General features: G+C 40.8%; 2 protein-coding genes across 2 annotated transcripts; both read right to left on the minus strand.

Annotated features, from left to right (window-relative positions):
* Nucleotides 1–795: 795 nt before the first annotated feature.
* Nucleotides 796–3,718, minus strand: LOC126629733 (ABC transporter G family member 6-like). The gene has a single exon (XM_050299840.1). It carries the CDS (start codon nt 3,357–3,359, stop codon nt 1,104–1,106), a length of 2,256 nt encoding a protein of 751 aa, XP_050155797.1. The 5' UTR covers nt 3,360–3,718; the 3' UTR covers nt 796–1,103.
* Nucleotides 3,719–7,760: 4,042 nt separating this feature from the next.
* LOC126629732 (protein RDM16-like) lies at nt 7,761–12,145 on the minus strand. Its single transcript, XM_050299839.1, has 6 exons — nt 11,385–12,145; nt 10,074–10,355; nt 9,529–9,948; nt 9,247–9,438; nt 8,996–9,156; nt 7,761–8,867 (listed from the first exon to the last, which is right to left on the minus strand). The coding sequence occupies exons 1-6, from the start codon at nt 12,069–12,071 to the stop codon at nt 7,991–7,993; spliced, it is 2,619 nt and encodes an 872-aa protein (XP_050155796.1). The 5' UTR covers nt 12,072–12,145; the 3' UTR covers nt 7,761–7,990.
* Between the last annotated feature and the right edge of the window lie 6,034 nt (nt 12,146–18,179).

Below are 18,179 nucleotides of genomic sequence, written 5' to 3' on the forward strand. Positions count from 1 at the left end.
AACGTTTTAATGTCATTTCAAATTGGTTACAACCTTTTAAACATTTTAAACAAGTACCCAACCTATTGAAAATATCGCATATGTTAGGTCCCAGATAAATTTTCTGTTAAATGTACATGTGACACCAATGGATCCCACTTATTTGCTTACTTGAACACTGAAATAATTATATAAAAAAAAATTCATAAAAGACATGAAGATGAAAAAATAAAAATAAATAAACAAATTCACAATAAAATGGCAAATAACAAAAATGAAGATCGGAAAATCTCCTAACAAAGAAGAAGGTTGAGAATTATGATAGGGTTCAAGGATCTTGTTTCTACTCATGTGATTTCCTCATTCACCAATTTTCGGCTAGTAAAATTTCTAGTTCTTCTTTGTGGAAGATGATGGTAGCTGCATCATGGCAGTTCATGCCATTTTAGCAACATCCATGAGTCCATGACCTTCTTCTCGATATTGGTGGCTTGACTTGTAGGGTGGAGTTTGCGGTTATGCCCTTGGTTTGGAGGTGATGGCTCAAAAGAGTACGTAGTGAAGACCGTTACTTGGTGAAAGCCATGCTTCCCTGACTTTCTATTGATATTGGAGGTAAAGTGGACCCTAGTTAATTTAACAAAAGTTTAATTGGGGCTTAACGGATGTGATATTTTCAATCAATTAAATACTTTTTGGCAATGTTTATAAAAATTGAAACCAATTTGAATTGACATTAAAAATTTGGAGAGTTAGGTACTTAACCCTACAAAATATATGTTTATTAATCTAGAATACACTTACACTGATATAATATAGATAAAAGACGAATTTTTTTATTTTATGATATAACATTAATAACAATATATAACATTTGAGTTATATATGAATGAAACATTATTTTAATTCTCGCGATTAGTATATATCATATGTAACAGTCGTACAATCTGCATGAAACACCAACAAAATCAAGACCTTCCGATACAGTACTTGGAAAACTCAAAAGTTAAAAAAAAAAAGTAAATAAAATTTGACACAAGGATTTCATAGTTTCGCACTCACCAATCGTCCTCGCTCCCGCCAAATAACCAGAGCTTATTTTTTCCTTTTTTTTTTTTTTTTTTTTACCGCCTCTTGTTCTTGCTCCCAAGCAACAAGGCAAAGTAAAACAGAATCCTAAACAGAAACCCCCAAGCCACCGTCACCCACAGGCAGTTCCACTTGCTCAAGTCCGTCACTCCCTGCTGCTCCAAAATATCCGTCCCCGTCGTCAGACACGTGGACCGCGTGATCCGCATCCCCAGCGTCTCGCTCATGCTATCCAGCAGCTTCAGCTTCATCGCGTCCGGCACCGTCCCCAGTGGCGTGTTGTCGAAGATCTGTGTCCCGCGAACGAAGCATTTCGCGGTGTTCTGAAACTCGTTCTGCAGCACCCCCTCGTAGGGATACTTCACCAGCGACAGGTAATGGAACCAAATCCAGTACGCCGGGATTCTATCGCGCGTGATGAAGAAGCCGCTGAAGAGGAGGAAGTAGGCGAGTATCGCCACTACGATTGTGTACCCGAGCATCACTTGTGGGACCACCCCGGAGAGAAATGTGACGAACGAACTCCCCGCCCAAAACGACGCGAATATTATCAGAAAGTAGAACAGAAACCCGGACAGTCCCCCGTCGAGTCCCACCGCCCAAAACGTCGTCACTGAGAACGCTATAGAGAGAAAAACCAGCGACGGCAGCACCACCAGAGAATGCGATAACACGTAGGAGGACCGGCGGTAGGCGTTGTAGGCGGTTTCGCGCATGAAGATGTAGCGTTCCTGGAGGAAGACGGGGAGGGCGTCGGCGCAGGTGTAGAAGGTTGTGGACATGGCGAAGGCGATGAATCCGAGGCGTTCTTGTACGCCTTTCGGGGAGTCGTCGAGGTTCCAGAACATGGTGGCGAGGATGAATCCGGTGACCATGACGGTGCCGAGCCGGATACCGAAGAGCTCCGGCATTCTTCTGGCGTTTTTCATCGAACGGTTGGCAAGCACCGCCATCTCGACCCAGATCGGGTTCGCGAATGTGGGAACCATCGAGTTCGGGCTCGGGTTGTTGTTAGGGGCTCCGGATACCAACTTCCCGCGAGAAATGCTAGCACTTATCGCCTCCTGGAGAGGAACGACATGTCGCGCGTCGGAGGCTCCTCTGTACGACGCGTCGTTAGGGTTGGAGTGCTTCCTGCTCTGCCAGGTTCTGCTGAACTCCACCAGGCTCTTGGTCCCTCCGGGCGAGCCTTCGAGTTCTCGGATTACGTCGAGGGCGAACTCGGTCCGGTTCTCGGACTCGGGTATCGGGTACCCGAACTCAGCGAAGTAGGAAGGTAAGTTGGCGGGGGAACCACTGTAAACGGTTTGACCCCGGGTCAGGAAGAGTAACCGGTCCAGGAGTCCGAGGATCCGGTAACTGGGCTGGTGTACGGACATCACGACAATGCTCCCGCTCTGAGCGATTCGCTGGAGGACTTTCACCACCATGAATGCGCTGGTGGAGTCGAGGCCGGAGGTCGGCTCGTCGAGGAAGAGGATGATCGGGTCGTGGATGATGTCGATTCCGATCGAAACGCGGCGTCGCTCGCCGCCGGAGACTCCGCGGTGGCCTTCGTCCCCGATGATCGTCTTCGCGGCGTTCCGGATGCCGAGCTGGTCGATCAACGCCTGGACGCGGGACTTCTTCTTAGATTTTGACAGCGCGCGGGGGAGGCGGAACTCAGCGGCGAACATGAGTGTCTCTTCGACTGTGAGCATCGGGAAGAGGAGGTCATCCTGCATGACGTAAGCGGAAATCACCTTCAGGAGCCGAGATTCAAGAACCTCGCCGTTTAAGCTGACGGTGCCTTTCAAGCTGCCCTTCGCTATCCGATTCGCCAAGGCGTCGATCAAGGTGGATTTACCCGAGCCGCTCGCGCCGAGAACAGCAAGAATCTCGCCCTCGCGCGCTTCTCCTGAGATGTCATTGAGCAGCGTCCTCGTCTTGGAGAAAAAATTCTCTCCACCGCTGATGGGGTCGGAAGCCGTGGCGGCGCTGAGTCGGTTATTGCAGCCGGATAACATCCCGGACAAGCTGAACTTGCGGCGGACCTTGACACTATACGTCAGGTTGTTAAAGGAGAGGACGAATGGCAAGGAGCGAGGCTCGAGGCTGGCTTCGGAGATGTCGAGTGCGTGGTGTGCCGGAGTCTCGCCGCCGTCGCCAGTGGCCTCCTTACGTACATCACCAACATGCTTCAGTAGCTGGCCGAGCGAGGGCGAAGCGCCGTGGGTGGCGCGTGGGAAGTCGTCTAGCTCCATGGAAGTGAAAAACGGCGATATCTGATTGTCCGCCACGCGAGACGACATCCGTATCGGTTTCTTTCTCTCCAAGTCTCCTGATACTTATAGTTTCGCAGAATGTGATGCAAGTTAGGAGTGAAAGCGGTTAACGGCGTGTTTGGAATGGGCTTAATCTCTCAGAAAAGTGCGTTAAATCAGAGCATGTTGTTTCGTCTGGCCTCTTCAACTCAACAATACTTTCTCTCTCTCTCTCTCTCTCTCTCTCTCTCTCTCTCTAGAAGTGAGAGAAGTACGTGAGTGTTGGGCTTCTGCTTTATGGAGTTATGGAGAAGTGCTTTTCAATATATAGAAAGATAACAAACAGGAAAATGGGTGAGGTCTTGATGGTGTGGGTGTGCGGGTGTAGGGTTTACTTACTTTCCTCTGTTATTTTTTCTGTTATTAATCTGATTTTCCACCGGTTTATAGGGGGAGGTGAGAGAAAGGTGACCTACAACGCCTAATCCCATCTCCATACGTCTTCTCCTCCGATCCTCCAGTTCTGTTTCTTGAGCAAGGATCGGAAGACACGTGGGTATATAGGCTGCTGACACGTGGAATTATGATTTTTTTAGAGAAAGATTTTTCCAGGTTTTGGATCCTCGCCGGATCCCCGGGATCCTAGAGATCAACGAACACGGACCGTTGATAAAAAATCATAAGGCCACAATTATTTTTTATATATATTTTTTATGCAAAACGATGCTGCTTTACTTTTAAAAATATAAAAAGTATTAATTGGGACCGCACAATTTTTTATCAACTGTCTGTGTTCATTAATCCCCAGGATCCAAGGGAGGGGATCCGGCGAGGATCCAAATCCATTTTTCAATACGATCAGAACACAGAGTAATACATCACGTGTTACTATACAAGTGGTAGGATACTTGTGTTAAAAAATTAACAACTTACAAAATAAAACTTTCATCCACTTAAATAATGACACGTAATTTATCACTTATGTTTTGAGTACAATGAAACTTTTCTCATTTTTAGCAGGGTTGACAAGTTTTTGGTGTCCATGCGGAAATTAGGTTGGGTGTTGATCAAATTGTGCGTAAGCAAAGTAAGGCTGCATGAAATTGTAGCCACTTAGTCCATAATCTATAATTGAGGATCGATGGCTTAAAGGGCCACTGTGATTTAGCTGCCCACTTCATGGTGTTAAGCTATCGAGTCATATAAATTTGGAGAAGTAAGTAAGCGACAACATGATTGATACGTTTCATTTCTATGATTTTTTACTAAAACAACAAACACAATTTGTTATAATTTGACTTATGAAGAGCCTTTATCCACTTGGTATAAGGATTAGTTATGGGACTCATTATACATTGAACTTCAACTATTTGAATCGTCAATTTTGTAAGTCTTTATTCATATATCATCCTTACAAAAAATCAATTTAATATGAAATTCTTTACTCATTTAATTATCATGATGAAGTTTCAATATTTCTTAGAGTATAATGTGCATCAGTTTCTTTGAACTCAATTAGATGTCTCAAACATTTCGATTTTGTTAATATTTTGCAAGTATGATCTTTAAATTGCAACTTGAAAAATAAACGGTTCGGATCATTGAAAAACTGCAACTTGAAAAATAAACGGTTCGGATCATTAAAGTTTGATGTTGAGTGAGTCTCACCACTAGTCCTCATTTTTCCCAAGTGAAGATTTTTTTTTTTTGAACAAATGATATTATCTATACTAAGGAGTTGGGGAAGTAGGCTAAGCCTCATAATGAGCTAGCAATAATGTGATTCAAATTCGCCTTTGACGAGAATCGAACCTAAGATCTCTCATTTACAAGTAAAGAAGAATACCACTAAATTGTAAATACCCCGAAATATTAGTCGCAAACTTGGTCATTAAGCGATAGGGTTACAATTTATGAGGTGCATGCATGTGGTTAGCTGGAAGCGGCAGGTTACTGTTTTCATGTGTAAACCAGAAATACTAGCTAACAGTGGGGGCACATTTTTAATGTTACAATTCAATTTCCAGTTTTCAGATCTTCCTTCTTTCTTAATAAATTTACATTTTCTGGGACGAGTTTAATTTATTGGGTCATTGATTTTAATTGGGGTTATATTGTGATAACTTCCAAGCATAGATATGTTTCCACATGGAGGCATTTGCTTTGGGATTGATAAGTCCTTTGGTAAGACCATCTCCAAAAACGAGACGTCAAATACGTCAATCAAGGCTAAAAGACGTCAAGGTGTTATTCAAAGGAAATGTTATATATATGATACTTCAGCTAAGTTATTTGAGTTCTTACTTTCTAACGGTCTTTTATTTTTTTATTTTTACAACAAACAAAGATGGACCTTTGATTTAATTTTTAAACACATGGGTCGCTTTGACAATCATATTGCTGATAGGATTAGAAGAATAATTTGTCTTCTATATATACATTTCTAATGGATGATGCTATTCACACATCTATTTTTATATTTCATATACCCCTATCAATTTCGAGTTGTTGGATGAAATGAATTGAAGAAGATCGATGAATAAAAATTAACAATAGTCTGTATAAGTTAAAAATGAATGTGTGAATACACTATCTTTTTAATTTCAATAGCAAATGTAAAACATATAATAATTCAGGTTATACTTGTATAACACCCCAATTTATATTATGGTTATACAATGACAACTGCATGATACACATAAATCCAGAACAAAATCTAAAAGAAGAATGAAAAATCAAATTTGGTAGCTTTGACAAGCTTTTGACCCATTAGCTTCTAAAAAAGAAGAATGACTTGTACAACAAGAGTGCACCGTCATTATAAAAGGGTGTGATATTCACACTTCTTTTTATTTCTCACACACATTTTTAATTTTTGGTCATCAGATTAGATGAATTGAAAAATATCAAAGGACAAAAATTAACAAGGGATGTGTGACGAATAAAAAAGAGTGGATAGCACAACCCTATTATATCTGTATCAATAATACATCGATATGTGAAGTTTCTCTTTACACGACGTTGCATCATTGACACAAAATGCTACAATAATAATATACTCGTGACATGTAAGTTGTTCTTGTCGGAAAAAAAAAGTAATAAACAAGGGAAAGATTAAAAATTTGCTATAGTAACGATATACTCGTTACATGTAAGTAACTTGTCGGAAAAAAAAAAAAAAAAAAAAAACAAGGGAAAGATTAAAAATTTGAGAGGTTGGTAGTTAAATATAGATAGGCTACCCCGTCCTTCACCGAATCATAAGCTAATTCAAACAACCAATGAAGAGATGGGAAGGGAGGGAGGGGCTGACGTGTGAAAAGCTAAGCCCCCAAAATGATTTGGATCCTTTACTGAGCCAATGGAGGGGATGCTTCTGACCAAGCATCGTGGGCCGTTGGATTTTTATCCAATGATTACAAATAGAAGGTTCATTTAAAGTTATATTAATTATAACCGTTGGATGAAAATCCAACGGCCTATAATGCTTGATCAGGAGGTTCCTCTCCCTTGACTTAGGAGAGGATCCAAATCCCCCCAAAAGTCAAAACAAAAAAAAAGTTAGCATGCATAATCAGCATGTGCTCCTCCAAAAGCTTTTGTCTTTTATTCCTTGCTGTCCTTGTCTTGCATTTCTTGTGGTTCTTCACTCCACCCACTCATGTTATGCCACTTTTGGCGGGGGAACTGCGTTATTGTTTGGGAGAAATTCTGGTTCCGGATGACGGGACCACGTGGCCGTCCAGTTGAAGACACATCCGGTGGAGCCAATCTTTGGATGGTTGGGTCGGGTTAGGTTGGGATAAGAGAGCGCTACAAATCTCACCCTTGCTTAGCGAACTTAGATGCGTTTCGGACTAAAACACAAATTTTGAACCGAGTTTGCAGTGCTCAAAGCGTGCTCCACCCCAAGGAAGCCACGAGCGTAATCCGATGACGTCCAAGGCAAAGCAGCACCAAATGGGTGCTATTGCGTGCCGGACATTTTTAAGAACCCCAAAGTTATACAAAGCATGGTCCAGAACCCCACGGTTGAGAGGCATAGCTCAAAACAATGAAACAGAAGTTGCTCTGGTATATATATAATTATACATACGTGTGTGTGTGTGTGTGTGTATGTAAAGCTAGGACTCCATTTCTGTTTGGTTTTGGTGGTTGTGATACAGAACAATCATGCATTGCATAGCTTTAATGAAATGGGTCCAAGGATCAAAGTTTTGGCCTCCGAAAACATCTGCGGATAACCGACTCCCTGGAGATACTATACATTAGTACAAAGCATGAGTCCGGCATTAACTTGGCGCAATGTCAGTTGGCCATCTACTTAATTTCTCTCATCGGATCCTCCGCATTCTGGGTGTACCTTTTCTGTGTGTCTTTCTCGTGGCGGGATCAGAACAAGAAGGAAAGACCAAGCCACTCTCAAAGTTTCAACTTAATTACAGCATCTTGAAATGCAAAGTGTTCTCATTGAAGCAATTCAATTTGTGCCACCCATTGGACAGAATGGTTCACTTTAGATAGGCATATGCAACATAAAAGGTGCCGTATTAAGAAATCGCACAAGGCAAATTTTAGAACTACTACTCAGTTACCAAAATGTTGTAGAGATGTGGCCACGTTGAGCAAATATAAGACAAGGAACACGGAATACTTCATCGAAGCAACATCTCCAAATGCTAATTATCATCTTGAAAGTTGACCGCAAGATCCCAGTAATGAGCAACGCCAGCATCGGCAAAAACCTTCCGGGCAGCGGCTTCAGTCATGCATTCATGAACAGAAAACCTATTGAAGCTCCGTCTTGCAACACTTCCTTGCCATACTAACACGCACTTGTTGGGAGGCTTGTCATCGTCAGCATCATCATCTTCTTCCTCTTCTTTTACTGCCTCAGCCCAGTTTATGCGCCTAAGCATAACCTTTGCATACCTCTTGATAGACTTGCTTCCACCTTCAACAACCACAACATTAATACCATCTGATATCACACAAGATCCAGTCAGCCGGTTCTCTCGCGCATTAACATCTATCTTGAAGCGGGCCTTTGGATGTGACAGCTCATTGATCCTGTAAACTGAGACGATTGTCTCCACGTTATTAGGGTCATCAAAAAGCTTCCTTTCTTTCTTCTCACGACGCTCGGCAGGAGTGAGCTTCCGTGCTATATTCCTGTCTACATGAGCTTGTTCACGTTCAGCAGCTGCACTCCTGATCTCCTTTTCAAGCCTGGTTGGATCTTGGGTTGCTTCAGAGCCAAGAACTTTCATCAAATTACTCATTTTAACTTTTGGCTTTGGGGGCTCAAGCAGGCCTTGTCTAATCATCTCCTGCCTATCTTTCTCTCTGGCCAGACGTTTCTGTGTACGTAGTTTTTTCTGCTCCTTCTTGGTCAGCTTCAGTGGTTGAGGCGGTGGAGGAGCTGGCTCAGTAGGGGGCTCAATAGGTTGAGGATGTTCAATATAGATTGTGATTTTCTCTATCTTTAATTTATCTTCAGCTACTGTACCATCAACAACTTCCTTATAAGTACCAGAGTGCAACAGTGGCACATCCCTGACAAAATTAACAAGCATAGTTAGGGAACATCTTTAACATAAAATTACATAAATATCGGAACAATGAGAAAGCAAGAAAAAGAATCATTCAGCAAACCATAGCAAATGAAAAGGCAATCTACTTACCACCACTCGATTTCAGGAATTGGATCCTTTGGTTTTTCTTTGGTGATAACTCTCTCTCCTACTTCTATCAAATTTGGATTAATATCTGGCGCTGCCTTTGCCTTTGCAAACTGTTGCTGCTTTGCTCTTTGCTCTTTGGCTTGTGCTTCTCCAAATTTAGTCTGTACAGAGGTGGGATTTTTTTTTTTACAAAAAGACAGGTACATAACTCAAAAAATGATCAAATGGGTTAAAGAGACATCAATAAATACCTTTAATTTTATAAGCTCAGCATCTCTTGTCCATTTTCCTTCCTCTACAAACGCGAAACCCATCCTCTTTGGCCTCAAAAATTTTTTACTGATGCCCACATCCGGATCAAAATGAGGATTCTTTTCAGGATCCACATCCAATTCAGGTTTAAGAATCTGGAATGCATCTTTCTTCTGTTTGTTAATGTTGACCTGAAAAAGTAAGAAACATCAGACTAAATTTCTAACAAAAAAAGTCCATATAAAATAAGGCAACTGTATGACAGGTAATAGCCACTACACCTTTAGGGTACTGAGGTTGTTTGGTTTCGTCACATTCACTAAGTTTCCATGTTCATCTATTTCCCTTCCAAGAGCATCAAGACGAAGAACAGGGGCTTTAGTAGGCTTCTGCGGGGCAGCAACATCAGTAGCCACCTGTCCTGGAAACGAGTTTATGAGAGGAGAAAAATCAGGGTCCTGACGGAACCCCATCTGAGCAGCAAGTGCTTGTGCACGTTTTACAGCTTCAAAGTTGGGAACGGCTGCTGCAGATATGGGTAGGGCAGACGAATCAAATGTTGCCACAGAAGCAGCTGTAGTAACAGCTGTTGATGGGGTCGGTGCGTGTAGCAACCCAGCAGTAGTAGCTGGTGGTTTCAGTCCCTCCTTCGATTCCAAGTTCTGGCTAGCATCTTTGCTTGAATTGCCTTCCTTCTTCAACTGTATGACAAGAGTAGTGGTAGTACGTTTATCCAAAGAAATATACGTAATTAAGAAATAGTATAACCCTGAAATTTGTTGCACACAAGCATCATACATTAAAAAAATTTATGTGGTTATATTACCTGGTTAAGCTTCTTCAGCTTCTCAGTCAATTCCTTCTGCTTCTGTAAAGTTCTCTTGATTTTTTCTACATCACCAAGAGACAGATTCGCACTTTTCCCAGCAGTTGAAGATGTTCCATCTGTACTAGATTTTCCATGAACCTCATGAGATCTGGTAATACTAACTCCCTTATTTTCATTTGTTGTAGGAATTGAAGATACCTTGGTAGGAAGGGGATGAATGGGAGCGAAAGAGGTCTCAGGCACAATCCTTGATGTCATAGTAGGTTCCAGAGCAGCGCCCTGTAAGTGTTAAAATTAAGCAAAGTTACTATGCATACCCTGAAAGATCTTGCTCATGGTGGAGAAAAACACAAATATGAAGAATCAAAATAAAATGAAGGGATACATTTCACACAGATGGCCTTGGTCCTCAGCTAATGGAGATGACCTACAAAGGATATAAAGCATAAAGGATACTGAGCTATTTTCTAACAGTATTAGCCCCAGTTTGGGGTTGAGGTGATTTTAAAAAAAGCTCCTATGAAAAAAAGCTGGGAGTGTTTTTGGTGTTTGGTAAACTTAAAAAAAAAGGCTTATTTTGGAAGCTGCTGTGAGAATAAGCTGAAATCAAAGGAAAAAGCTGAAGCTGCAATTTGTAGCTTTGGAAAACTGGCTTTTTTTCAAAGCACACAGAACTACAGTGCTCCTTTAATGAAAAGACCCACTATCAGACTGATTTTTTTTTCCAAAAGCACTTTTACAAAAAAGTTTACCAAACACTCCTGATTTATTTCACAGCCGCTTATTCTCACAGCACAGCCGCTTATTCTCACAGCAGCTTTTTTTTAAAGCACAGCAATACCAAACCAGCCCTTAAAGTAACAGCAGGTAGTCTGACCAACATTTTCTGTTTGTCTCTTACTCGAAAAATATAGTTTACTTCAACCTAAGTTGTTATTAGAGAGCCGTATGGCTTCAAGTACGAGGGAGAAAAACAGACTATACAGACCTATACCATAAAATCACATGGAGCAATAGCGTAAGAAGGCACAATCCTTCAAACTACAACATTAATTCCATATCTCAAACTATGATATCGAGCCGGGTTGGAAATTTTAGTTTCAAAAATTGAATCTTCAGATTCTTTATTGCAGTTTCATTAGTGATTAAGAGAATAACCTACACTATATCCTAAATGTGGAATATTTTCACAGGTTTTCGCAATTTCAGCATCAAAGTAACGCAATTATTTTTTTTGAAAAGAAAAAGTAACGCAATTATCAAATGCAACTAAGAGTAAAACAAATAGTAAGCTAACATAAAACTTACATTACCCACCCGACCACTCCCATTTGGGGTGGCGGCGACGCTCTGGAAATTGCCAATATGATCATCCCCAACTTCTTCTTTCTTAACATTAACCTCACTCGCATTCACATTTAATTCAGTTCTCCGTTCAACAACTTCGCCATTCTCTCCGCCCTCTTCCTCCTTTACTCGGCGGTCACCAAACCTCCTACTCTTTTTCTGACCACCATTCACTTCCTTACCATCTTCCTCGAATCGCTTCCTCTCTTTCCTCTCCCCCTCCGAAACCCTAGACCTCTTCTTATCTTCTAAATCATCACCCTCTCCATCTCGACCCTCACTCTCCCTTTCTTTCCTCTTACGCTTCGATTCTTCTCGCTCCTCTGACCTCTCGCGCTTCGCTTCCCGATGCCTGGACCTCTCTCTGCTCCCTTCCCTCTCGTCCCTCGGCTCGTAGGACCGCTCACGGTGGTCGCGCGAGACATCCCGGCCGTCTTCGCTCAGCTCGCGCGACCGTTCGCGGCGAGATTTGTGGTCGCGGGGCTCGCGAGAGCGCTCACGCTTGGAATCGCGGTCCGATCGGTGGTGGTGGCGGTAGTAATCGGAGTCCTTTGACGATCGCTTTTCGTCGGCATCACGGCTGCGATGTTTATCGTAGTCTCTGTCTCGATCTCTGCGGTCGCGTTTGCTCGATTTGTCTTTCTCCATAGTTAGGGTTTCCAAGTTTCTCACTCTTCTCTGTCCCTTCAGATGGGGTTCAGGAGGATGAATTGGGCAGAATGCAACGGATATTATTTATATGTTTTTTTTTTGGCGAAAAAAAACTTTGATTGATTTTTTATTATAATTCACCTGATAATCTCTACTAATTAATAAAATACTCATTATGAACCAAAATTTTATGAAATTATCAGTTTAACTTTTTAATTAAAACAGAATATAAATAAGAAATATGAGACAGAAATGTGATTTCACACAACCAAATTTTACTATTTTTTTTTTCAAAATTTCACCTACATGTAATCCTAACATATGTTTAATTAAAAAAAAAACAAAAGAATTTAGTGTCTCAAAAGATTTAATCAGCTCCCAACTCCAAACACTTATTATAGTCTTTGTAAATACTAACTATTATTTATTATATGGGTAATGCTAAACAGACCATGTCACATCCAGACTCGGGCTGTCACTGTATCTCAGGCTCGATTCCACCATAGCACGATATTGTTTGCTTTGGGTCTCAACCACACCCCCACGGTTTTGTTTCTGGAAACTCACACGAGAACTTCCCAGTGGATCACCCATCATGGGAATGCTCTCGCGTGAACTCACTTAACTTCGGAGTTTCGATGGAACCCGAAGCCAGTGAGCTCCCAAAAAATCTCGTGCTAGGTAGAAATGGGAATATACATATAAGACTTACAATATCCACCTCTAGGCGATGTGAGATGTTACAATTTACCCCCTTTAGGGGCCTGACGTCCTCGTCGGCACACATCTGGCCAGAGATTGATTCTGATATCAAATTGTCAAATCCCGACCCGGGCAGCTACCATATCCCAGGGTTGATTCCACCGTAGCACAATATTGTCCGCTTTGAACCCCGACCACGCCCTCACAGTCTTGTTTATGTGAACTCACACGAGAACTTCCCAGTGGGTCACCCATCATGGGAATGCTCATGCGCAAACTCACTTAACTTCAAAGTTCCAATGAAACCCGAAGTCACTGAGCTCCCAAAAGGTCTCGTGCTAGGTAGAGATGAGAATATACATATAAGGCTTGCATAATCCACTTCATTGGGCGATGTGGGATGTTACAGACCAACCATTTAGATAAAATTTGAAAATCCTATAACATGTTTGTTGACAATTAGATTATAACTTAAGCATTGATTAACATATTTATTTTCTATTAGTAACACATCACATGATTGACAAATTTGGTTTGAAAATTTTGTCTACATAACATTACTCTTATTATACAATTTTAACATGAAAAGTATCTGGTCCCTAATTACTAATGTTCATTGACTAAAACCTTATTAGTTTTCAGATTTTGATCAACATTAATGTAATAATGAATTTACAAGTCAGTTACATAATTTTTTTTAAAAAGTTAACAATTGATTTAGTATTTTAATATTCACATCTTTATTAAACTCTTAACTAATTTTCAATTCAAAACATTTCAAAAAAATAATAATAATTAGAATAAGTTTGTACCTATTAGTTTTTATAAAACAGTTTTCAATTTTTTAATCTTATATGTACCCATTCATGTAATTTTATTATTCTTAAATATACAATTTGTTATATGTAAAATGTACCCCCTTTTTTATATATATAAAATCAATCAATTTTTTTCTAGCCATTTCTAAACTTATATGGGTACATTCTTTTTTTTTTATTTGAGAATGTATTCATGTCAAGTTTAATCGAAGAAATTTACTAATGTTAATAAGTCTAATATTTTTTTTATTATTATTTTTATTTTGAAGAATGTTGACACACTCCGATCCTAGAATCAAGGCGTGCTGCCCGTCACATGAGAGTGAGTTTAAGAGTAAAACACACAAATTCAGAGCGTAAATACTAAGTGCAGTCAAGTAGGACCATAACTAAGTTACAACATCCGCAAGTGAGTCCTACATTTATGTAGTCTGTCAGTACGCCGTGGGAATCCTCGTGGGCCACCAACGCTGCTATCTAGAACCTGGAGGGGTGCAAAACAAAATTGAGTGGGTCAGTAAAATCAAAGTTTCCCAAAACATTTCATTTAAAACATTTCTAACCCCTCACTGTAAAACCTGTATACTTTCCCAGAAAATAACATAATAACATAATATTTGTTCATATCTCTCAAAACATCAATCTTTATCAAAATCCAGCAAGTATGCCATGCTATAAATGTCAATGACAGAATATGGATGCATCAATATAACAGGTGACATAATGAAACAACCAGAGACCCCGCAGTTGGTCATGTACGGTTAATTCTGTAACTCAATATCCAACTCAGCCAGAGTCACCACGGTGACCTGTACGGCACTACTCTGCATATAAATCGGAACTGCCTAAATTAGTCTATACGACAAGAAAGGTGTAAGAATACGCTCTAGTGCTTCTTTCATCAATCATCTGCGCACATAATCTAAGGTCACCTACCAGTCGGAACCACCTCTAGTGATCTGTACGACAAGCACGTCGGAACCCTCTCATGGTCTGTACGACATGCACCTACTTGGATCCAAAGTGAGCGTGCGGTGCAATGAATACTATAAGCACTAACACCAGGGGTGCAGGTTATGAGCTCTCAACACAATTCACATCATCAATGATTCACATAAATAACGTAAAACTCACCTGATACTCACATGTGCGTCCACAGCACCAATTCACATATATATATATATATATATATATGCATCAATTATCAATTCATATATCTCATAATATGCATGCATGGCATTTTAAAACGTACTTTCATTTAAACTCAATTTCTGGGAAAAATATCAATAGCATATAGGTATAAACAGAAATACTGCCCACTCACTGATAAGTCGAAAGGTCGTAACCCCCGTGACGTGCCTGGATGCGCTCGTCCTCGGGATAGGTATCACCTATATGCGAAACAACTAAAACAACGTTATTTAAAGCACATAATTGACAATTCGTAATAACTTCTCATATGATGCTCAATTTGGGTATATGAATATACCACAGTGACCTACTCGACGTCACGGACGTTGACATATTTTTAAAATAATTTTTGGGCTTGTCATGCGCCCCCACGCGCCGGGACAGGCACGGGTCCACGCGCCCCCCACGCGCATCATCCCCTACCTCAAGTCCCCAGGAAAACTCGCTGGCGCCGGAAACTGGGCAGACCTGTAATCGGTCTTTTCTCACTCAATTCTCAACCATTTTTCATGAAATTTTCACCAAAACTTCACAAATTACGAGAGGAAGAAGGCTATACCTTTAAAAACCTCCAAAACCTTCGAAATCACGTCGAGAAATTTCACCAAAACCAGCCACCTTCGAACCTTGTGATCCCGACGTCCAAAACTTTCAAACGAACGTCTCCGAGCTTCGTGAGAACCTCCTAAAGCTCACTATGAGCTTGGATTGTCCTAAAAACGAACCAATACAAATTTCATGAACAGTGCCAAACTCGGTGCTTGTGATTTCAACGTGAAATCGAAAGATTTCTTACCTGAAATGGGTGTGGTTGAGTTCGTAGAGTCCTCACGAGCACGATGGTACCTTCAAAACCTTCGATCTATGCTTGGAAGCTCGATGGTGAGTGTGTCCGTACGGTTTAGAGAGGGAGAGAGTGAACTAGGAAGAGGAGAGAAAGAGAGAGAGCACGGGGGAGAAAGAGGGAAGATGTCCCGTGTGGTCCAACCAAAACAATCCAAAAATCCAAATTCCTTTAATCCCTAACCACATAAAATACAAACCAATTTTAATCAAACTTAAATTATTTTTCCAAAAGTTTAGGAATGTATGTATTTAGTCCAATAATATGTCACACACACATACCTTAGCACCCGTGAAGGGTAATACCGTCATTTCACGTCCTCGATAAATAAAATCCAGGGACGGGCTGTGACAATCTACCCTCCTTATAGAATTTCGTCCTCGAAATTCATACAACCAAACAATCCACTTAATACTCATAAAACAACCTCGGATACATCTCTCTCATTCGATCTTCTGTCTCCCAAGTAGCTTCTTCCACTGAGTGGTTCCTCCACAATACTTTTACTAAGCTCACTGTCTTATTCCTTAGAACCTTGTCTTTCCAATCCAAGATAGTCACTGGTTCTTCATCATACGTCAAATCCGGATTAATCTCCAAAGGTTGAGGAGGAATCACATGTGAAGGATCTGAAACATAATGTCGAAGCATCGAGACATGAAACACATTATGTGCCTTAGATAACGCCGGAGGCAACTCCAATATGTAAGCAACTTCACCAATCCTCTCAGTGATCTCATAAGGTCCTATGTACCTAGGACTTAGTTTGCCTCTCTTTCCAAACCGCACTACACCTCTCCAAGGTGACAATTTCAAGAATACCAAATTACCCACATCATAAACTCGATCAGTAGCATGTCTATCTGCTAAACTCTTTTGTCGATCCTGGGCCGCTTTCAAGTTATACTTAATCACCTGAACATTTTGAGTAGTCTCATCTACAATCTCTGGGCCTTCAAGCACTCTTTCGCCAACCTCTGACCAACACAATGGCGTACGACAAGCTCTACCATAAAGTGCCTCAAATGGTGACATACCAATACTTGAATGAAAACTATTATTGTAGGCAAATTCCATCAAATCTAAGCAATCATGCCAAGAATCACCAAACTCTAACACTGAAGATCTCAACATATCTTCTAACGTCTGAATAGTCATCTCTGATTGTCCATCAGTTTGAGGATGATAAGCAGTGCTGTAAAGCAATTTCGCACCAAGAGCTTCCTAAAAAGCTATCCAAAACTTAGAAGTAAATCTTGGATCTCGATCAGATATAATATTCACTGGAACTCCATGATACTTCACAATCTTCGTGATGAACAACTTAGCCAATTTATTCAGAGGATACTTTTCCCTCACTGGAATAAAGTGTGCTGACTTAGTAAGCCGATCTATAATCACCCAAACACCATCAAATCCATTTCGTGTACGCGGAAGCTTATACATAAAATCCATAGTTATATTTTCCCATTTCCACAGAGGAATGGGAAGTGGTTGCATCCGACCAAAAGGCTTATTTCTTTCAGCTTTGACTTGCTGACAAACAATACACCTACTTACATATTCTGCAATCTCCCTCTTCATACCCGGCCAATAATAAAATGGTCGAATGGTATGGTACATCTTAGTCCCTCCTGGATGCATCGCATAAGCTGAACAATGTGCTTTATCCAAAATTTCCTTCTTTAATTCCTCATTATTCGGCACATACATTCTATTATCCTGTATAAGCATGCCATCTGATTCTCGAATCCTGAGGTCTTTCTTTTTCCTTTCATTTCTCAATTGGATCATTTCTTGGATCTCTTCATCAACCATTTGAGCTTCAAGTACATGATCAATCAAAACTAGCCTGACTTGGAAACTAGTAAGAGAAGCTTCTCTTCGTTCTTCTAACTCCAACATTACTCCAGTAGCTCTCAAATCTGTAAGAAGAGGAGCACGACAAGCATACAAAGCATTGAGTCGACCTTGAGGTTTCCTACTCAGTGCATCAGCTACCACATTTGCACGACCCGGATGATACTCAATAGTGCAGTCATAATCACTTAGTAACTCCATCCACTTTCGTTGACAAAGATTAAGATCATGCTGAGTGAAAAGATACTGCAAACTTTTATGATCTGTGAAGATCTTACACTTCTCACCATAGAGGTAATGCCTCTAAATTTTCAAAGCAAAAATAATGGCTGCCAACTCAAAATCGTGAGTAGGATAATTCCTTTCATGAATCTTCAACTGTCGAGAAGCATAGGCAATCACTGTATTATGCTGCATCAAAACACATCCCAAACCATTCAAAGAAGCATCACTGTAAATCTCAAAGTTACCGCTATCATCATGAAGTACCAATACTGGAGTATGAGTGAGGCAATATTTCAACTGCTGAAAACTTTGCTCACAATTCTCATCCCAATCAAACTTAACATCTTTCCTAGTTAACTTCGTTAATGGCAAAGCAATCATAGAAAAATCTTGAACAAACCGTCGGTAATAACCTACTAGACCTAGAAAACTCCGTACCTCAGTGACGGTTCGTGGTTGTTCCCA

Source organism: Malus sylvestris, chromosome 7, assembly GCF_916048215.2.
Source record: "Malus sylvestris chromosome 7, drMalSylv7.2, whole genome shotgun sequence".
In the NCBI taxonomy this organism is placed as follows: domain Eukaryota; kingdom Viridiplantae; phylum Streptophyta; class Magnoliopsida; order Rosales; family Rosaceae; genus Malus; species Malus sylvestris.

Bases quoted from the DNA above. Each gene is read 5' to 3' on its own strand.
- LOC126629732 (XM_050299839.1), bottom strand. From the start codon at position 12,071: ATGGAGAAAGACAAATCGAGCAAACGCGACCGCAGAGATCGAGACAGA. The intron at 10,356-11,384 runs GTAAGTTTTATG...TAACACTTACAG, and splicing joins GGAGTGGTCGGGTGGGTAAT to GGCGCTGCTCTGGAACCTAC. The intron at 9,949-10,073 runs GTAATATAACCA...CTTGTCATACAG, and splicing joins AGCTGAAGAAGCTTAACCAG to TTGAAGAAGGAAGGCAATTC.
- LOC126629733 (XM_050299840.1), bottom strand. From the start codon at position 3,359: ATGTCGTCTCGCGTGGCGGACAATCAGATATCGCCGTTTTTCACTTCC.